The sequence below is a fragment of the Atractosteus spatula genome, chromosome 1, assembly GCF_055471065.1.
Source record: "Atractosteus spatula isolate fAtrSpa1 chromosome 1, fAtrSpa1.hap1, whole genome shotgun sequence".
NCBI classification, from domain to species: domain Eukaryota; kingdom Metazoa; phylum Chordata; class Actinopteri; order Semionotiformes; family Lepisosteidae; genus Atractosteus; species Atractosteus spatula.
The window spans coordinates 34,136,192-34,159,274 of record NC_142706.1 but is presented as its reverse complement, the minus strand read 5'-3'; the positions used below and the strand labels follow the sequence as shown (position 1 = coordinate 34,159,274).

Sequence of the window (23,083 nt, the reverse complement as noted above, 5' to 3'; positions counted from 1 at the left end):
TGCATTATTGTTCAATTCTGGACTGTTAGTAATTTTCAACTTTTATGTGACAATTTAATCAAAGTATCACTTAACAAACTCAGAAATCCTTCAAGTGTTTCACTGTAAGTTGTTTGTTTCTAGGTTCGCTTATGATGGCTCTTCCATCAAGCTGAAAACACCTTGACAAATTAAGTTTTACACAAGTGGAATTATTCTTTCTTCATTTTAACGTGTGGTTCATTTCACGTTCATTCCTGTATAAAGTATACACAAAGAATGACTGTTTTATGACAATAGATTTATTGTAGAACTCCACGAAGAGTTCTGTTTTTGGTGATGGCAGTAGAAATCATGAAGTTAACTGATAAGTGGCTGAACCAGAGAGAAAATGTGTCTGGTTAGTGTAAATGTCAAAACACTGTCCCGTGCAGTGAGCTCTTTTGTGTAACAAAATAATATCATCAATATTTGTGTGAATATTAACTACAGAAAAAAGAAGTATGAAGATAAGGAATTACATACCTTAAAATAATTAAGATTAAAATGAATTACTGTAAATATTATGCAACACAGTTATATTTAACCGCTTGAAAATCTTTTTTCAAGGCTTCCTCCTCCTAGCCACCCAGCTGCACCTCCAGAGCATATTAAGGAGCCACTGGCATATATGAGAAAGGCACAGGTTGGTTTTTCATTCTTGGGAAGTGATTAGTAGTTATTATTCAAGTTTGTTTTGAAACTGTACTCCCTACATTGAAAAGAAGACTATATTACAATATTAAAAATGTATCACTCACAAGGTTTGTTTCCTTTGATTCTGTTTTGTTTTTTCATATAAATGAAAATTATTCAAAAATGGTTTGGGGGCTCCCAAGAGACACAAAAAGTAAAGATACTTAAAGACACCAGCTGACTGTCTCCGTGGTTTCTCAAGCTACCTGTATAGCTCCTAAATGACAGGACACCACTGTAGTAGGGTGGCTGTTAGTCAGTCCTGGTCCTCTGGACTTTTGGTGCAACACTCACTCCTCCAACTTGACAGTGACATCAGTAAGTGCTATTCCTCCAGTCAATGCAAACTCCCCCGTAAGGCACTGTGGAGCATGTAGTATGTCAAAAAGTAATGGCTTTGTTAGTGTAGGTGTACTTGTTATGGAAGATTGTCTGTAGGTCCTCATTCTCCCCAAGCAGTACAGGAGTCATACACATAAAGCTGAGTCTTTCACAATCATTCCACATCGAGAAGGGATAAAAAACATAAGTAACTGTCAGTTCCAATAAAAAAGGTTTAGAACACATTTGTCTGAAACATATCTGTATCATTTCATAACTGAAAAACAGTAATTATTTCTAATTATTTAGAATGCATTTTATTTACACCTTGATGATAATACAGTACAGTAAGTTAAATTGTTTTTGATCCATGCTTTTATGTGTATTTGCACAATCTGATTAATTCTAATGTCTTCCTATATTTTTTTCCTTAGGCGAGCTGGGAAAAGCGTATCCTCAAGAGTTTGAACAGCATGTGCACTGAGTTAGGCGTCCCATTGGCTCGAAAGGTATGTTTGATATCAACCAATCAACCAACGAATCAATCAATAATTTTACCACCCTATACAACAACTTGCTTTACAAGTGATGAGCTTGATGATACATGAATCAATATGTTGGCAGGGCTTGGATGATTATATATTCAATCAAATAAGATGAAAATGGAAAAGGAATAAAAATATCTATAAAAATAAGAATATAAAGAAACATTAGATAAGGAAAAGTTCAAAAGAAAAACACCCATAGGAGAAAGTATCCAAGAGGATCCAAAGCCTAATCTAGGCAACAGGAGAGAGTTTATTATTATTCCTTACACTTATATAGCGCTTTTCTGGACACTCCACTCAAAGCGCTGTACAGGTAATGGGGATCCCCTCCACCACCACCAGTGTGCAGCATCCACCTTGATGATGCGACGGCAGCCAGAATGCGACAGTATGCTCACCACACATCAGCTATCAGTGGGGATGAGAACATGAGTGATGAAGCCAATTCATAGATGGGGATTATTAGGAGGCCATGACTGGTATGGGGAATTTGGCCTGGATGCCAGGGTTATACCCTTACCCTTTTAAGAAACGCCCTGGGGTCTTTAATGACCTCAGAGAGTCAGGACCTTGGTTTTACGTCTCATCCGAAGGATGGTGCCTTTTTACAGTACAGTACAGTTTAAGTACAGATGAAGTTCTGTAGTTTTCAGGACTTAGTCTTGCTGTCCAATCTGTGAGGACTGTGACTGGGGCTCAGAGAGGCAGAGTTTAAGTTTAATGAATTTTAAACCATAAGTGATTTAAGTAAGAGTGATGCTTCATTCATTTAGCATTTTTGTTCAAGACATAGTGGACATAAGAGATACAATGCCCTCAAAACATATTCATACGAACAATAAACATCAAATAACAAATAGATTTTCATATTGGATAATGAAAAATGATACTTCCTTAAAAAATTGAAATTATTACACGGTAATCTTAATATAATTGCACATAGCAAAATCCCTGTACTTAGTTCTTTACTGTCAGGGGCTACACTGACTAGAAACCTTCTCTAGTGTACTATGAGGTTCTGGCACTTTAGAGGGAATGTGTATGAATATGTATCTAGCAAAAGTCCTCTAAATCCTTAATGCACCTTGGTGTTCATTAGTGAACTGACATCTTGAATTTGTCCAGTGTCTGAGAAATGTCCTGTTATATTTAGACCCCAAAATATTTTATTATGTGATTTTTTATAATTTGATTATTATTATGTAGGATGGGACATTGGCACAATAGTTAGCATTGCTTCTTTGCAGCGCTGGGGCTCCGGGTTCAATTCCTGCAGTGCAATCTGTGTGCAGTTTGTATATTTTCCTCATGTTCACATGGGTTTCTTCCCACAGTCCAAAGACATACTGGTAGGGTAACTGGATTCTGGGAAAATTGGTTGTGTTTGTGTCTGTGTGTGCCCTGCGATGAACTGGTGTCTTGTCTAGGGTGCATTGTGCCTTGCGCCTGTTGCTTGCTGGGATAGGCTCTCAGGCTCCACCACTACCCTGTATTTGATAAGGTAGTTAGAAAATGTATGGATGTATTATTATTATGTAATTTTTAACACTTTCTATCCTAAAGATGCCAGTGTGTATTGGAGATAACCAATTGTTGCCTTTGGTTTTAAAGTGCATCCTTTTCCTGGCAGTGTTAGTACTAAACCAGAACCTTTAAATATTTTTAAATGGACACTACAGTAGATAATACTAGATTCAGCTTTTTGTAGATTCTTATATAACCATTCCCACACTTTTGGCGGTCAAAAACCATTTGCCTTTGAACAACATTTGAAGAACTCACTGACCTTAACCGTGGTGATCCTGCTACAACTGAATGTTTTCCATGTATTACATCTTATTATATAAAAGAAAACCTCTCAGGAAACATGCATTGCACTTTGAAAGAGCATAATGTTAATACAAATTTGTTTTTGTTTAAACTTATTTAAAAGGAATACTTCAGTAATTCAGTTTATTTGGACAAATTTGGATTTGCTCTGTGCAATGCTGTTAAAATTATAGTATAACATTATTAGAATTTTTAAATGAGACACATTATCCAATCCATAACTCATTCTGCTATATTAAGTTTTTTGTTCCTATTTCATCTGTGGTTAGGGTTTGTTTTCCGTCTGGAGGGCGCTGCATGTTTCTTGAAATTGTAATGAGCTGTCAGGTTTCTATTCCAGTTTATTTTAACTTATTCAGTGTGATTTAGCATATTTTTTGTATTTATAATGAATGTGCTTATTGTTATTTTAATGCACCTAAAAGTAACTAAAATTAACCTAAACATGTATGAATTTTTACTGAACATCTTTATTAATAGAAGAGGAAGATGTGATTTTTTAAACGTCTGTTGGAATTTTCAGTATATCAGTATATACGTTTTGCTTTGGCTCCTTAATGAACCCAGTTTGAGTTAATAAAAATTAAAAGTGTTGAATTTGCATGTAATTTTACTGGATCTGCAATGACTTTACAGTTGAATTTTAGTTGTATTCTCATAAACAATGTTGCATTAAGTGTGTAATTTCTGCATAAGGCTTTAGGCTTAATTCATGAGTTTTTAACTGATTGTTCTCCTAGAGGCCTGTAAGTGAGCAAAAAGAGCTATTAAGCAAGTGGAATGAAATGGGAACTGATGAGCCAGGTAATATATTCTATAATATCTGCATGTATCTTAAATTTCTGAAAGATGCATTTTATAACAAAAAAAACATAACGTATATTCTATATTCTGTTAAGATGCATTTTTATAGAACTAAATAATGCCCATCCAAACAGGATTTTAAAGACTATTGTTAAATGGCTCAAGCAGGGAGCTGCATCAGTCAGCATTGGCTACAAAGGAACAAGTAAAGGTAAAAAGTGAAAAGTAGAAGAAACATAGTTTTGGCTGAGACTTTTTCAGCTGTGAGCACAACACCCAAAACATTGTGGCTTTTCTTTTTACTTTTAAGTGTGGAATTAGCCTTTACTTGTTCCATCGTTTGTTAAATGTCAAATTAGTGTCTGTGCATATGTGGGCCATTGTTCTACTGACATATGTTACCTTATGTTTATACAGACGCATATTTTTACATAGCTTGCAGTTTATACTCAGTGTGATTTGAAAAGGGTATGCAAACATTTGTTCATGATTGTGTAACTAAAATGTAAACGAATACCAATGTTATTTTAGAGGATGAGAACAGAATTAGGTGGCCCTGCAGAGATTGAAAAGTACCTCAAAACTGCTTTACTGCTGTTAGAAATACAGACTTTAATGGTGATTGATACATATTTTGTCAAATGTACAAAGTTAATCAAAATATTATTCTTGAAAATTGCCACAATTTTGGTTTTATTTCTGACTTGCATTTTCAGTTTTAATCATCTGTATTATTACTGGAAGATTTAATGATTTAAAAGTTTGCCAGAAAACATATACATTATAAATGAATACTTCAAAGCTATTGATGTTAGATGCAAAAAAAATGTGGTGACAAAGTCATTCCTTGGAAGATTAAATTAATTATGGAATATTAAAAATAAAAAGAATTGGCTGCGGAGTAAGGCAACACTTTGTTAGAGCGACCGTTCTTTTAATATTTCATAATCAAGCTTTTGTTTACTCACTGATCGGGATTGTGAGCTGGCTTTAGATCCATCATGAGACAGGTTCATTTTACCCTACTGATGATGCGTTGTTGCAGCAGTAATCCTGCTCAGTACGAGAGGAACCACAGGTACAGACATTTGGTGTGTGTTCTTGGCTGAGGAACCAGTGGTGTGAAGCTAACATTTGTGGGATTATGAGTGAATGACTCTAAATTGGAATCCCCCCTCAATGTTCTTGGCTGAGGAACCAGTGGTGTGAAGCTAACATTTGTGGGATTATGAGTGAATGACTCTAAGTCGGAATCCCCCCTCAAAAGTATTATTTAATCACTAGCTGTTTAATCTCTCTCCTTAAGTAGAAGACCAAAGCAGATTCTTAATGTTTGAAAACTAAAAAAAAAACATTTCAAGAAAAGACTAGAATATCAAGTTATTGTGCAAGGCAGTGCAAATGTGTTTAGACATATGCTTCAAAATCACATTCTTAAAATGGATAGCCTGGCTTCTTTCAAGAAAGGAATTGGGTGAAATAGGTCTACTTACATCTTTAACTTTTTATGTTCTTATCTTAGATACAATCAGGAGTTACAGATTTCTAACTCTTTCTCAGTCTCTAATGGCCTCACAGTGGCATCCCTAACCTGTTTCCTTCGTGCCCAGTTGCTTACTTTAAAGGAATAGCATAATCTAGACAGTGTCTGTATGTCTTCCACTTTTTAATGATTGACTATACCATGCTAATGAGTTATAAAGGATATTTGAAATGTAATAATTTGACATTCTTTTATAAAAGGTATAATTTAAGGTATAATCAATATCTATCCATCCATTTTCTGTATCCAATACAGAGTTACAGGGGAGCCAGAGCCTGTTCCATCAGGGCACACACAAACACTCAAACCAGGGCCAGTTTTACCAGAAGCCAGTTAACCTACCACTATGTACAGTATTTGGACTGTAGGCTGTAACCGAAAACCCGGAGAAAACCTATATAAACTTCATGCAGACAGCACCCGTCCACACCAATGCTAACCTTTGTGTGAGTGTGCCACCATACCAATATCAACATCAATACTAGAAAATTTGTCACACTGCAGTTTGATTGCTTACATTTATATAAAGTATCCTCTTAGACCTTGTATACATTTACAGAAAATGGGTTATGGAAAACAGCAAATTTTGGAATATTTGGAATTCACATCTTAGCTTGTAAAGTGTTCTTCTTTTTAGTGACAGCATCAAAATAAGGCCCTCTGTTGAGTTTATAAGGTTGGACGTTACCAATAGGTTACCATCAGAAATTTAAATTGCTCCCAGACTTCAATATAACTGAAATTACTGACACAACAACACATTTATTACAAAACATGATGTCAGATACTAACACTTTAAACATCTGAAAACTGAATAAACATAATTAAACTTTTAATAAGCCTAAGTTGTTATGCCAGAAGTTGACTACATGGGGTTTTCATGCTGATAGAAGCTATCTACAGTTATCATTTTTTGCATACTTTTTAGTGTATTCACATGGAATATAAGGTTGTTTTATTGTGTTATCTTCAGTAATGGTAATGCCCCTATCTTTACAATAAACCTTAATTATGAATGAGATGGTAACAACCTTAACTGCCAAGGTAAAACAGATGGTAGGTTTTACAATAATCCTTTTGATGCACGATACCTAAAACAATAATCCTGTTGTTCACTGCTTAGTTATTCTTACAGTAGCTATTGCTTCCTTATTCATTTTCAGACCGATTATTTCTTTGGTAAGAACTCCAAGTTATATTTCTGGAATTTATATACAATATGTTAAGACATTACAAGAAAAGTAACTGTTTAATGTAACCGCATTTTAAACATATTTCTTCCCTGAGATTAGATTGCTCTTCACTGTAAAACAAATATTTAAAATATCAACAGCAGTTAACATTGCTGCCTCATAGTGCTGGAGCCCTGAGTTCAATTCCTGTGGTGCTATCTGAGTGGAGTTTGTATGTCCTCCTGTGTTCGTGTGGGTGCTCTGGTTTCCTTCCAAAGACTGGTGTCTTTGGATACCAGTATCCAAAAACATACTGGTAGGTTAATTATCTTCTGGGTTTGCCCTACCTTGTACCCGTTGATTGCCGTGATAGGCTCCGGCTTCCCTGCTATCCTGAATAGGTTGAAGAAAATGTCTAGATGGATAATTTCAAATGCTGAAGACGAGTAGCATTTTAATTTAGTTTATCTCAGTGTTTTACCTATTGATATTCTTAACTGCAAAAACACTGCAAAATAAAATCATATGATTTTGAAGAAAATAAAATATTTCATTTGCTTTTTCTTTTTAAATTGACAGATTTAAGTCATTTTAGGCCTGTTTATGCTCCTAAAGATTTTCTGGAGGTAAGGATTTTTTTTTCTGTTTAGACATTCACATGAGCAACATTTATACTGTATGTGTGTGTAGTATTTCCATGCATCTGTTCAATATTTAGATATACAAACATGCTTTATATTTCCTATAATAACTAACTTCAATGTACAAATTCACTCATTCTTAACAGAAAGAAACCTACATTTTTAAGGAAACATATTTAGCTATTAAGATTATCTTCTCTAGTAGAAGCGTAACTTAGTTTGATATGAGAAATGATAGATGAGAATGAGAAAGCAAGCAGTAATCTAGAAATGTCTGAACATGAAGAAACTATTCACGTCTTGTACTGTAAATGAGATTTTGACAGAGACAATATTGGAGTTTAAATAAGCATGCAAAACAGTACTGGCAAATTATCACTTTATGTGACTTCAGCTTCAATGGCACATCAGACATTTTCTTTTAGGTATTCAGAATGAAAAGGAGTGTAAGTGTAGATGTGTCCACTTTCTTGTAAATTACCATAATACCATCCAATATGATTTTATTCAAACTTAATAATGGTTCACATCACACTTTGAAGTTACTTAACATCTACTGTGTGACATTTTTGATACAGTGCTCTGAGTCTTTTGCCACCAAAAATGTCTGTCTTTACTTTACATTTGTATTTACTTTACATATGAAATCTGTCATATTGAACAAGTGTCCTCAAATTCAAGTTTAGTGGAATGCTGTATGTGGCATATCACATTGTTACTCTAACATTCAAATTTTTGCCTTCACAGTCATTGTGTTACACTTTGCAGAGGAAAGAAATTTAATTTGGTATTGAATGTTTAATTAATGGTGCATATCTGTATACTAAAGATCATTCATAATTTCTGGCAGCTTAGTACATACAGTGCCCTTCAGGTTTATTCATTCCCTCAATAAAAAGGAAATAAAAACACAGAATGAGCTACACATTGCATAACATACTGTATACTGTATGTCGTGCTAAAAGAAATTCTAAAAATGTTATACTGTAAAAGTAACGACTGAATAGGTCATAAGTGAATTCCAGAAAACATGATGATTCTTTTTAAAGAAGCTACTGTCGAAGAAAAGTCTTCACTCAGGTTAGGTGTGGTCAAGCAGAGTCCCTTTATACATGCGCATGGGGAGGATATAATCATGCAGATCTGAGAGCAGCCTCTCATACAGATCTGTGAGTAACCTCTCCACCGAGATGATAAATGCAATGAGTTTTATACAGCAAATTCACACAGGAAGCTCTTTTTAAGTTTCCATATTAGGAGTTGTTTTTTCTCTCTACAAACATTTCTTTGTAATTGAACACATTCTTCTTAAGAAGCAGTTCTACCTTGCATACAGACAAAAGGAGGTATATAAATAAAAGGTGTGAAATGAGCTAGACATCCTGCAGTTGTACCATTAATATCAAAATGTCAAATAATATGCTTGCAATTGTTCTTTCATACTGTTGCTGGGTAAAAAGCATTTTCTAAAGCCAACTAGTCACTATCTTATACGCTTAAAAAAAGGTAAATGCTAAAATTCTTCCTCATTCCCCCCTTTTGTCCTTTTAAGGACAACTACACTCTTTTACACTTCTATAACACACATTTCCAAAAATGCTTTATCTTCATTTTCACTTTCATAAGGTTGCAGCAGAGTTGGAGATATTCGGACAGGCTTAAGATGAGTTACTTTGATAAGACATAGTGAGCATAGTTTCTTTAAGCACAGAACTAACAATAATGATAACCAAAATCACAAACCCATAGAAAATATACTGCACTAGGGTAGCACCCCAGGGTCAAAATAAATTCTTCATCCAACTACAAATTCCCAAATCATCAGGATTATAGTTAAGATATTTCTTCTCAGCCAGGTTGTTGATATGTTCAGAATCATCTGGAATATAGGTGCAACACTCAGAGCCTATCACAGCACACATACCGCCCTGGGCAGCCAAAAGGTAGTCCAGTGCCATATGATTCTGCATTGCAATAGTCCTCAGTGCCACAAATTCCACATTTATTGATTGAAGACCTTTGGTCGTCTCACTTGCCAATCTCTCCAATGAATCAGCCTTATTTATACTGTAGCTTCAAAGACCAGCTTTGCCCCTCCATATGGCGAAAAGGCAATAGCAAAGAACCTTTCAGTTTCCATGATCTTCCTTTTCTGGCAAACAGGCTTAGACTGGAAGGGGCTCTTTCTGTAACCTGATATGGGGCACCACATCCTAAATAACATGATCTCGACCATCCCTCAGGCAGCCAGTGCTCCCCGCAAATCCAAAAAGTACCGTGTAGGGATGGCTGAGGTGTGGATTCTTTAAAGCGAGTTATCATAAAGGTCTTATTGTCACCAGGACCATATCGAAATGTGACTTCGCTACTTGTTATTGAGGCATCCTCTTTCTCACTCATTATATTCTTCGTGAAATTAAATCGACAGATGGAATTTCCTAAAAATCTTGTGCCTTTAGTTCTTACAGCACAGGTAGATCCCTGTGGGCTGGTGCCCAGCATAAACTAATAAACATTTTGCAGAACAATTCTAACTGAAGTTGTAAAATTTCTCTTTGTTCCGTTCCTGCCAAACATCTTATGAACAAACAAACCACAATAATCATTTGCATCTAGGGGAATCACTCCCAAGGGTAACCCCCCGACAGCAGTTTTTTTTTTGGACACCGCTGTGCAAACCCAACACGAACTCTAATTCTCTCTGCTTGCATACAAATGTGACAGAGCTAAAAATGTATTTATGCCGTTCACTCCCTTATCATGGGTGTGCTCATCAATTCACAGTTTCTTTTCAGTCTGTACTTAATTCACGTTCCGCCCATCATCTTCTTCTGGGCCTCTACTCCGGGCCTGCGATGTTCCTGGTGGCACGGGACTGGTGTCATCTGCTTCAGGGCCTCCTGATTTGGCCAGTGGTGGTTCCCAAGTCAGGGAACAGTTTAATGTGCTATTATTTGCATTCCTGGTATGGGCCTTCCCACCTAGGTTGCAGTGTGTTCTTTCGTCGGTGATCCTTGATGTAGACAAAATCACCCGGCTGAAAGGAGTGACAGTCTTCGGTTGTTGGTTCAGCCTGCGCTGCTTGCACCTGCGAATTAAAAGCCTTGACAGCTCGAATTAGACCAATGCAAAAGGACAATATTGCATCATCCATTTGATGAATATCCATTTCCTTCAATGTTAAGGGAGGAGATACCGGCAGCCTCATAGGCCTGCCCATCGGGACCTCGTGTGGCGAGAGTCCAGTTCTTCTGTTCGTGGATGACCACATGTCCATCAACGCAATGGGCAGCGCATCAGGCCATTTAAAGCCAGTTTGTTTGCAAATTTTAGCTAATTTGTTTTTCAGGATTCTATTTTGTCTCTCCACTGCTCCTGCAGACTGAGGGTGATATGGGCAGTTTAGGTGCTGTGTTATTTGTAAGGCCTTACACATTTCTTTCATGATTTATCCAGTGAGATGAGTTCCTCGGTCTCTAGAAATCATCACTGGGTTCCCAAATCTACACACCACATCTCTCATTAAAATTTTTACAACACTAGTGGTATCAGCTTTTCTGCAAGGGTAGGCCTCAGCCCATTTAAAAAAACATATCCACAATCACTAACACATTTTCGTACCCACAACACTTCGGCATCTGTACAAAATCAATATGTATACAGTATGTACAAAAGGTCACCATGGTGGAGGATGTGCAGAGGTAGCAACTTTTGGACCCTTTCCAGGGTTATGCTGCTGACAAATTACACATTGTTTTCTCAGCTGTTCTGCTACACTGGTGAATCCAGGGGCAAACCATTGAGTTTGCACCGTCTGACACATCCCCCCTTTGCCCATATGGCCCACACCGTGCTCCAGGCGGGCAAACCATGGGAGTAGAGAACAGGGTGCCACCACGCGGCCGTCGTGGGAGACCCACAGTCCCTTAGCAGTATTATAACAGCAACCAGAGCCCATCCAAGACTCCTGTTCCCTCTCATCAGTAGCTGCCTGCAGAGCAGCCATGCCACTTAAGGAAGGAGTCTGAGTGCGCTCCAACAAAATACTTTCTGATCTTCCTGTGCGCACCTCGCACTTCACGACTGCAGTAGAAGCTGGTGAGAGTATAGCAGTTAGCAGATTTGAAATTAGACTTGTATGCTAGATAAGGGTGTCATTTGAAGTAAGAAACCCTTGTTCTTTCCACAGAGTGCCAAAATCGTGCACTACATCATAAGCATATAATGAGTCTGTAAAGATATTAAAAGATTTTTCTTTTTCTAAGCAACATGCATGGGTAGGAACAAACAAGTCAGCTTGTTGAGAAGAGCACGAGGGTGGCATTTTAGCAGCTTTAAGAACAGATCAAAGAGCCATCAGAAGTTTATTACAAAAACAAAACACAAGCTAATTTAACATGATAAATACAACACTGCCTTGAAGAGCGAATCGGTAAGGACATACAGTAATTATTTAGTGTGAGCTATTAATGATCTCAATAATTTTCGAATAATAGATACAGGACAATTTCAACAAGGGCTGTCTCTTTACATGACTCACAACAAAGGCAGACAGGTTAATGAAGGGAAGTTGGCAATGAGTCTCAAAGTCAGTCTACACTGTCTAAACAGCCATCCTATATCTTGCTGCAGAAAAAACATCTGCTCACAGCAGTCAGACACAGAGAGCATCTGAGAGCATCCTAGCAAAGAGAAGCCTAGCACATTAAAATCTCATCTAGAGCTATGGGGCTTGATGGTCATGTCCTCAAAGAGCTCTAACTGTTTAACTGAACCAAATACTGATCAAGTCAGTCATTAAGGAAATTATTTTCATTCACACCGCCTCATCAAAGCCACCTTCATCATTTGGGTCATGTATCGGCTAATCTGCCTCCTCGTTTTTTTTTGTGTTTTTTTTTTGAGGATGTTGTAAACATTTAGGACCAGTATGATCTAGCAACAAGGTAATGTCACTGTAATTAGGCTTATAACAATCAATGACGAGGCTTAACTTTCTTTTAAATTCTTTACGATCATCAGGCAATTTAGGAAAAGACTTGAGTAATGCAAATAATTCACTAGGAGACCAAGGTCAATGTACATATGCTGGAGTTCCTTCTGGACCTGGAAAAGCACATATTGGCATTTCACGAACAAAGCCACTTGCCCCTGAAAACCCTGAACCCAGTGGGTGTTCTCCCACTGCACCAGGTACTGGTCCTCTGTCTGATTAAGCAGGTGGAAGTTGCTGCAATTGTTGAATTTGACAGTGCCCCGTTTGTGAGCGCATGTTTGCAGATGGAGGATCAATTACAACTCCCCATTTGCCAACAGAATAGGCTGGTGGAGGTGCACTGGGAGAAGCCTGTGGAGGTGGACGATATGGTTTATAATAGTGAGGGTTCCAGTCATCATGATCGTGCTCAAAGGAAAAAAGGCTCTGGCTCCGGACCACTTTCTAATTTCGGTGGAGACTTTCTTTCTAGTACGCATGGCCATGACTTTAGCTGCAGCTTGCTGTTCTTTATTTTCAAGACTAGCCTTTTTTGAAGCTTCCCATCATTTCTGTGATTCCTCTTTCCATGACATATAAGCTTTCCAATTCACTTTCTTTCCTTTCTTCTCCTTCTCTTCTAACTTTCCCATTAAACTTTCTATTTTATCCCTGTCATATATCCCATCTTCAGGAAACCTCTTTTTCCTAATTCCACTTTCCCCTGTCCATTCTGACCACTTACAAAGATCCTTCATAGTTATGGGCCCCTAATTATCATATATAAATCATGTGCAAGTTCCCTTTTGAGGTACTGGCACATTTTGAGAACTCTGATTATTTCCCATATTTACTAAGAAACTACCTATATTATTTAAACAGCAGAGGTTTAGTGATCCAAATACATTTGTCTCCTACACAAATGTTAATAAGTTCCTTATAAGTAATACACGTAGTTCAAAATATAATTCTGCAGTTTTCTTCTCTATTTTTTAAAATATTTTATATACTTACGCTTATATTCTACTATATGCAAAAATCTATTATTATCCCTGGCGCCTCTTTCGGTTGATAAATACTTTCCCTTACACCTATTACTCTAGCTTTACAGTTCATGAACTTAATTTAAAATTTTTTTTTTCTTTCTCTGCCGGGACTCTTACCCGGACTATAACTTTTTATTTTCCTTCTTGCCGGGACTCTAACCCGGGCTTAGTGGGACTCGAACCCACCTCTTCCTGCCGGGACTCGAACCCGGACTTAGTGGGACTCGAACCCACCTCTTCCTGCCGGGACTCGATCCCGGACTTAGTGGGACTCGAACCCACCTCTTCCTGCTGGGACTCGAACCCGGACTTAGTGGGACTCGAACCCACCGATTCCTGCCGGGACTCGAACCCACCTATTCCTGCCGGGACTCGAACCCGGACTTAGTGGGACTCGAACCCACCGATTCCTTAATAGTCCACCTGACCACACAATAAAACTCGGATCACGTACCCTGTTGAATTGGGAAAATCCCTTCTACGATCAAGCGACAACAGCAACCACTCAGGGAATTTCAAAAGGCTCCCTTACCTCTTATGGTGTGCACTGTGGTTTGTTGTTGCTCACTCGTTAGGAAAAATTCCCTCTCCACAGGGGTTTGTGATCCTGTTCGTGACCCCAAGAAATTGTCGAAGAAAAGTCTTCACTCAGGTTAGGTGTGGTCAAGCAGAGTCCCTTTATACATGCGCATGGGGAGGATATAATCATGCAGATCTGAGAGCAGCCTCTCATACAGATCTGTGAGTAACCTCTCCACCGAGATGATAAATGCAATGAGTTTTATACAGCAAATTCACACAGGAAGCTCTTTCTAAGTTTCCATATTAGGAGTTGTTTTTTCTCTCTACAAACATTTCTTTGTAATTGACCACATTCTTCTTAAGAAGCAGTTCTACCTTGCATACAGACAAAAGGAGGTATATAAATAAAAGGTGTGAAATGAGCTAGACATCCTGCAGTTGTACCATTAATATCAAAATGTCAAATAATATGCTTGCAATTGTTCTTTCATACTGTTGCTGGGTAAAAAGCATTTTTTAAAGCCAACTAGTCACTATCTTATACACTTAAAAAAAGGTAAATGCTAAAATTCTTCCTCACTACATTGTGGAAATCTTGGTTTAATGTAGTATTTTTGTTCCCTTTATATTGGGTATGAATACATCTGGAAACTGTGTACTGTAATGTGCTTTTTATATTGACTTTGCTAGTTTTTAAATAAAATTTACATGTAGTAAAACAAATTTTTACTTTGGGATCAATCATTTCAAATTTGCTGTTTAATAAATGACAGTTACGTTGTGCTTCATTATTTATACTGAGAATTATTCAAATGCAGCAAAAGAGTTTTAAACCCATAGCATTAGTTGTGTTTTAATGCCTCTCAGTATATAAGTTGTTAGTCTACTTTGTAATGTAAAAATTAATAATCTAAATCCAATAAACAGTAGAATATGTTTTAGAAATATTGTATCCCACGAGGACCTTTAATACTTTGCACACTTCTTTCCCAGATTTGTTTGATATTGTTATATTTCATAAATGCGTTTTATTTTCTTCCACGGGCAATTTTCAGATGTCTAAGTGTTTGTCCATTTGGCCTACACAGCTTGTTTGTTTTTTAGTAGCTAGGTTCGCAGGAAACACTTCTTTACACAAAGCGTTGCTGGAACAGAGCTACCCAGTAATGTTTTAAAAGCTCATACCCTGGCTTCTTTCAATAAAGCTTGATAAGATCTTTGGATCACTTGGATGCTAGCAACAAGACAATCTAGATAGGCTCTCTTTGGAATCCTTCTTGAATTTGTTTTTTATGCATACTGTACAAACACAGAAAAATGATTGCTTGCACAACACAACATGCTAAAGTTCAACTGTTTATAACTTCTTTATTAACTTGTTGAATTACTGTAGTGTTTTCTTTTAATGTAAGAATGTAACCTGAGTTGAGTTGGTTGTGTCTGTCGTATTCAGTTATAAGCAATTTTGATTGTTGCTACAGTATGTTTGTTTTGTTTTTATTAATATTTAAGATATTTTATTTTATTAGGTAATGTAAAAAGCAACTATGCCCTGCAGTATATTTGTGTTTTTTCCTCAGGTGCTTATCAGCCTCCGAAATCCAAACTGTGATATCAGTGATCAGGCTAACTCCAAAAGTCACTGGAGTTTGATCCAGGTTCCACTGAATGTTAAAGATATCCCAGAGCTGGTGGGTTTTTGTAAATGGGTATTGAAAATGTATGCAAGTTATGCTGTGTTTGACAGAACCTGAGAACACAAGAAATGTTAATTTTGGAAACAGAGTTAAGTCTATACAGTATGTGCTTGTTATGTTCCTGTACACTAAGTAATATTACATTTACAATAGTACTTCAACTCTAGTGTATTAACTGTGCTCTGTGCAAAAAGGTATTGTCTAGAATTGGTGCAAAATTGGCTTTCCATTATTTTTTTCAGTTATGCCTTTGTTTTCTGTTCAGTAAACATATTATGAAATATTTATTTATTGTATTTTCAGGACATGTAACTAATTTGTTACTGATACCCTGATCCATATAATTAATGTGTACAGCTGAAAAAGAAAATCAAGTTTTAATGTTTTTTACAAAATTTAAATTAAAAAAGTAATTAATTTCAAGGTGTTCTAAAGAAAAGTTCTTCTTCAGCTGTTTATCCACAGTACAATATTATTTTTTAATATCATGTATTTTAGTATATGTAAATTTATCTTTAATAAAAACTCAGTTTAAATATTTTTAGAGAGAAGCCTTCACAGAATTGGATCTGACAAGTGGGCAGCTGGGGATTGATGACCACACCAATGTGCTTCCAGGTTAGTTCAAAGGATAAGCTGTTACATTAATGATATTTACTTAGAATATCTGAAGGCTTAGGTGCATTTGTTTATATTGGTTTCTGCCAAGTCAGCAATTAAACACCTTTAACATTGTGCTTTGAGTCCGGTTTTCTCTTTTTTCTGATTTGATTTGCTCTGTGTTGATGGCATTTGTTGAGTACGGATCTTCCTTTTGTTTCTTAACACTTAACATTGCGTTTTCTATTAAGACAATAAAGAATGTGGTGGGTGCATGTTGTAGTGATATGAGGGTTTTAATTTACTATAACAATTAGAAAGTGGAACAGTAAATTAGAAGAGTATTTGATGACTGATAGAAAAACAATCAAACATCATAATTTACAGTCTCCCAAACAATTCCATGTATATTACACCGAAGAGATGCGTAACAAAACAGAAAATGTAACAGCATGTATTTGTGAAACGATCTGCTGTGATACGGAAGGCTCATCGCTTAGAATTTATAACTTCAGACTTAAAATACATGAACTTTGAAGTGTATTATGGTGTAGCTCTTAGGTTGTGTCAGTCTCATATAATTGCATCAAGTTCATATTCTCAGATACAAGTAAATATATAACTATCAAAGATGTTTAAAATAGTATTGAGAACTATTGAGAACTGCAGTGTGAATATAGAAGTTTCATATTCAAAGACTGTTGTCCCAACGTTCTTAGTGAGTTCAACTTTCTGCTGAGAAGACGAAGCTGTCTGGGTTTGCTTGTAGTCCGACTTGTCAGCTGCTCGCTCTGTGCTGGGAGTGTCCTGGTACAGAGAGAGTGGACAGTGCTTTGCCTAGCATTGTTGAGAAGAGCTCTGCCAGAAGTTAACATCACTGAAGTTAGCCTTTAAAACAGTATGTTCACATATGTCTGCTGCTTGTATTGAGTCACAAGTGAGATAATGAGAAACTAGGCTTGGCCTGGCTATGACTTTTACTGAACATACACATGCAGCCATTCAGAGTGATGAGCTGGCTGCACCATACCGCAGTGTGATTCTGCATGCCAAATCATACTACCCAAAGAGTCTTCACTGGCCAAAGAAGATTGATAGGTGGCACTTTTGGACAGGATCTTCATTTAATCGATTGTCCTACTTTAAATCCACTTAATATGGAATATTAATATGGAATCGCAACTAAAATGAAATTTTGGTAACTGAAAATAAAAAAAAAGTTTCTAAACATTTTTTAAATTAATTTATGAATATACATATAATGTATTTAGATAAATGGTAATAGTAAATTTTAATTTTTGTTTATATATATTTATATATTATATACAATGCTTCTATGTAGCATAATGGAAAATTAAAGGTTTGTAGTTTTCAATTTAGCTCTTACAAGCAGAGTAATGCTTGGGATCAGTGGTGGAGTTCTTGCATGCCACACAAGCAGTTTGTTATAACAAAGAATTTTGTGTGTTTCAAAATGAAATGATATGAATAAAAAAAACTAAATGAAAACTTGCATGATTGTTACTAAGAAACACACAAAACACACGCCACTGTACGTCTTTCTACGTGTGAAACCAAAATTATCCTGCAGCTAGGATCACACCTTCCCCCTTCTCTTAACGACAGACTACTTTTCTTCTACTGTACATTTCCTCCATTCGTTGGAGGTTTCATTTCACACCTCTCTACACCTATTCTGACTTCACACCTCTTGATTGGCCTCTCTTTCTGTCCCCTGCTCCCGCCTCTCTCTCCTCTTCTCTCCCAGCCTTTGTTCTCCCGCTACATTACCTTTGCTTACTGCCTTGTCTTTCTCACACCTGAAGAAAGCTCCATGGCCGAAACATTGTGTTTTTTCTTTATTCTTTTCTTTAGCATGGAATAAACCTATTACTTGTTCCTTTGCAGCCTACGCATGCTGACGCAGCTGCCCACCCACTTATATTTACAGTTGCTTTTCATTATGTTGCGGCATTTGTTGTGGTTTGTCGCCTAACACCTCACAGCTTTTAAATGGCTGCATCTGTACTTGGATATTAAGGATGTCGATCAAAAGGAGTCCAATTATCTTAATTTCGTTGTGCAGGTGAAAATAACTGTGTCTGAGAACACAATATTTCTTATGTTGTAGAAAGGATATCTTGGGCAGATTTTTGGCCTTGTGTCTTGAAGAGTCCTGACTCAGATTGTTTGTAGTCATGGGATTGACAGTACAGTTGGGCAGAGAAGAGTGATCAGTTTGTTAACCAACCACAAATAGTGCAGCTTATAAGGTATGAGATCAGAGCTGATGATTGGTTGGAATGTTATCAGGTATAGTTCTGGTTCCCTGCAGGTCCCTCTTTGGCAGATCTTCCTTTGGGTAATTGACAGTGAACATTGACCTTTGGTCTTTGGCAGAAATAGACTAACTAAAGTCAATGAAGCCCTAGAAAGAATGATTAAGAAAGAAGAAAGATGAATAGAAATCTCTGATAACAATTAATTCTAAGTATAATATGCCTAATATGTCTTGCTGCTACAATGTATTTGCTAAGAGAGTGCTTTCTATTTAAATCTGAATGGATGAATAACATTGATTGAGCTAGTCTAGACAGTTTAAACTTGCAGGGGAAATTCAGTCTAAAAATCAAGAAGAAATCATTCCAAACTACAGTTCAGAGAATAGTAGCTCTTTGTATAATAATTATGTGCTCTAAAAAACATGGTGTAAAGCTGCATTGCCAATCCCCAAAATGTATCCTCTTAGGCTTCTGAGTCAGCAAAGATGACTTGACTGTTAGTAATAAAAAGAGAGGTACACATGCTGACATACTGTATTCTGCAGTTCACCACAGCCATTGCTTCATTAGTGGACACATTAACATTTGTATTTGCACAAAAATTGTTTTGCATTCTTTTGAAATTAAATTTACAGCTTACCTGCTTTCTACTTAAAATATTTGCATGTTATATTTCTTTGAACAGAATTTTTAACATTTTAATATTTTGTCCAGGTAAGATTCTTATGTAATTATTTGGTATTATCCATTAAATATAATTACTGAAATTAGAAATGGGGGGGGGGGGGATAGAACACAACACATGACATTGTCCTAACATGTACAGTTGTATGCAAAAGCCAAATTACATATTTTGTTGATTTTCTAAGTGAAAAGAAGTTAACACAACCTCTGCAGCAAACAAACTTAGCCTTGACATATTTATGCAAATTTAATGCACAGTTACTATTTATTTGCTGAATTGAACAGATTGAAAAAAATAAAAGAGTAAATGTGGCATGTGCAAAAGTTTGGCCAGTTGATCCGCTAGTGTTATTTTTTTGTAAGGTCTCAGAACTTAATTGACTCGTTAGGCCTTAATCTTAGTCAATCAAGGCCAGAGCTTAATAAATTCTTTGACTTTTCGAACCTCTCAGGGTGTTGTGCTTACACTCAACAACCGTGGCCTCCTCTAAGCAGCTAAGGATCAGAAAAGAAAGATAATTGACTCTTACAAAGCAGGGGAAGGCTATAAAAAGATATCTAAACGCTTACTGCTTGCAATTTCCACTGTCCGAAATGTCATTATAAATGTCAGTTAAGGGGAACTGTTAAAGTCAAGACAAGATGTGAAAGACCAAGATATCAGGAGATCTCCGATAGAACTGCTCGTAGACTGGTCAGGAATGCAAAGCAAAACCCCCATATCAGTGCAAAGGACCTGCAGGAAGGTTTAGCTGGCATGGGAGTAGTGGTGCACCGGTCCACTGTGCGGCATTACTTGCACAAACATGATCTGCATGGAAGAGTCATCAGAAGGAAACCTTACCTTCGATCTCATTACAAAAGTCAACATCTGAAGTATGCAACACAACACCTAGATAAGCCAGAGGTGTTTTGGAACCAAGTGCTGTGTTCTGATGAAGTAAAAATGTAATTATTTGGCTACAATCACCAAGGGTACGTTTGGAGAAAAAAGGAGAAGCATTTGAAGAAAAGAACACCTTGCCAACTGTTAAGCATGGGGGTGGATCTATTATGCTTCGGGGTTGTGTGGCAGCCAGTGGCACAGACCGTATTGTGCAGGTAGAGGGAAGAATAGATTCTACTAAGTATCAACAAATCCTGGAAGCTAATGTCCCACAGTCAGTGAAGAAACTGAAGATGAAAAGAGGTTGGATATTACAACAAGACAATGATCCAAAACATACCTCAAAATCAACCATAAACTACTTCAAGAAACGAAAGATTAAGGTTTTGGAATGGCCTTCACAGTCCCCAGACTTGAATATTATTGAAATTTGTGGGTAGATCTCAAACATGCAGTGCATGCAAGACGACCTAAGAATATTTCTGAATTAAAAGCGTTCTGCAAGGAAGAGTGGGAAAAAATTCGTAAAGCAAGAATAGAGAGACTGTTAGCTGGCTACAAGAAACGTTTGGAGGCTGTGATTTCTGACAAAGGGGGTGTTACTAAGTACTGAGGTGCCCAAACTTTTGCACATGACACATTTACTCTTTTATTTTTTGCAATCTTTTTCAATTCAGCAAATCAATAGTAACTGTGGATTAAAATTTGCAGAAATATGTCAAGTTTACGTTTGTTTGCTGCAGAGGTTGTGTTAACTTCTTTCACTTCAACAAAAAGCATGTAATTTGGCCAGGGGTGCCCAAACATTTGCAAACAACTGTATGCTAAACAACCAAGAAACAAGAGCTGAAATTCTTTGCTTTTGCTTCTTATTAATCTTTTCATCTGAAATGCAAATTTAATTAGTGCACAGAAAAATGATAAATTTCCTTTCTGTCCCAATACACTGTTCACTGTATACTGTATAATCATCTTGTGCTTGATTACTGTATATATTGCAGGTGCTATTGTTTTCTTTCTGTTGAAAATACAGTAAAAGCAATGCAGCCTACATATCATTTGTATAAAAAAACAAAATTTGTAAGCTACTGAGAATTTACCTTCTTTTCCATTTTAATAGGAAATGAGTTGTGTTTCACCAGATTCATTCAATTTTTTATTGATTATTTTTCTGTTATGTTATATGCTCTAGTCTAGACATTTGTTCCAAAATAAAATATATTTTGTAAATGAAAAATGTAGACCATGGGTGTTAACTTGTGTATAAACGGTAAATCAATCAAAGCACAACTGTAATGCAGATTGACTGTATGGTGGCTCTTCTCTTCTCCTCTCTTTCTCTCCAGCACCTTAAGTGACCTTTATAATAACAACAGTAATAGTGCCTTTAATCTAATCAGCTGTTTGAGTAATTGCCCAGTTACCCAGGTTTGTCTTAGTTCTAACAGTGTGCCTGTGGGTATGGTGAAAGGAAATTGACAAGGTATTTGTTTTTACAAAATGTTTTTTTTTATTCCATGATATTTTTTTCTTTGTGATAAACACATACAGTAATAAATGATCTGATTTCTAGCTATGAATATGAGTCAAATATTTTTTCTTACTCTCTAATCTTTTTTTTACATTTCTTTTTGTATCTACAGATATGTTTGAAAGTGAACACTTTAGTATTGGAAAGAAAGGTAAGATGAAAAAGAAACTTTATATGATAAAGCGTTTGAGAGCATTTTTTGTGTAGAAAGTGCAAAATGAAACACTGTGTTCACATGGTTTTGGTGCAGTTTCCTCCCACTGTCCACAGACATACGCTTGTCCATAGTATATCCCAGCTTTTATCCGTTTCTTGCTGGAATAGGCTGTGGCTCCCTTGCAACCCTGTACTGGATAAATCTGCTAGAAAATGGATAGATGCATAGATAGAATGGATAGATGACATGATAGGTGGTTGAATGGTTTTATGCCATTTGACTTTGTTTTATGCTTACAGGCAGGTTTAAGAATGAATCAGTATTTACTTTGCTATACAGCTATGTCCTAAGGTTCATGTTAATTGATGAAGATGTAAAATGTCTTGTATCTTTTTTAAGTGGAAGTGAAACTGATCACAAAGTAAGATTATAATAAAGGCTGATGTGAACAACAAAACAAACTACATGAGACTACCTCTTGTTTGTAACCTTTCATCTATTCCAACATATGTTTGTCATGCCCAGCCAGGCAGCGGCTCACAGCCCACAGTAGCCATGTGGGAATGTAGTTCTCTCCCGAATGAACGCATTCCTCACTGGGCTCCAATTATTATTGGTTGCGTGCCAATTCACCCCTCCATCTACAAAGCTGGCTCCTCATTTAATCAACCCTGACCATCTATAAGAGACCTGAACTGCCACGGGGAAGACACTTTGTCATTTGAGCTCTCAGGGATTGCTACACACTGACCTGTCCTCGCGTCTCCTGTTTCTTACGAACAAAACCTAGAAAAAACGTTTTCTGCCTGAAATTTCCCCATGTCTCATTTTCCTGCCTGTGTAACCAGTCTTTTTCCCTGCCTGAGGTTCAGCTCTGCCTGCTGGCTTTTTCAGAACTTCTTTCCGCCAATTTTCCTCCTTTATTCTCGGCAGTCTCTCACAATCTCTGGAAATCGCCGAGCATCTGCAGTTGGATTGCCTGCCTGTCGATAGACACAGCTGTCAGCCCGAGCAACTACATCATAACAATGTTTACTTAGGATTCTTATTTTTTTTGTTTGTGTAGTATAGTCAAAGATGTAATTTTGGAATAAGAAATTGTACCTTTCATGGAGAATGTGAAGAAAGCA

The 23,083-nt window shown here is 36.8% G+C and overlaps 1 protein-coding gene across 1 annotated transcript in view; it reads left to right on the top strand.

Moving 5' to 3' along the window:
- The window catches only part of tbc1d19 (TBC1 domain family, member 19), a 62,782-nt gene that overhangs the window by 10,422 nt on the left and 29,277 nt on the right, over positions 1-23,083 (top strand). The window contains exons 4-10 of the mRNA XM_088918977.1: positions 589-664; positions 1,470-1,544; positions 4,154-4,217; positions 7,512-7,558; positions 15,697-15,807; positions 16,359-16,431; positions 21,909-21,947. Of these exons, the coding sequence (XP_088775103.1) occupies positions 589-664; positions 1,470-1,544; positions 4,154-4,217; positions 7,512-7,558; positions 15,697-15,807; positions 16,359-16,431; positions 21,909-21,947 (485 nt within the window). The remainder of the gene's footprint in view (positions 1-588; positions 665-1,469; positions 1,545-4,153; positions 4,218-7,511; positions 7,559-15,696; positions 15,808-16,358; positions 16,432-21,908; positions 21,948-23,083) is intronic.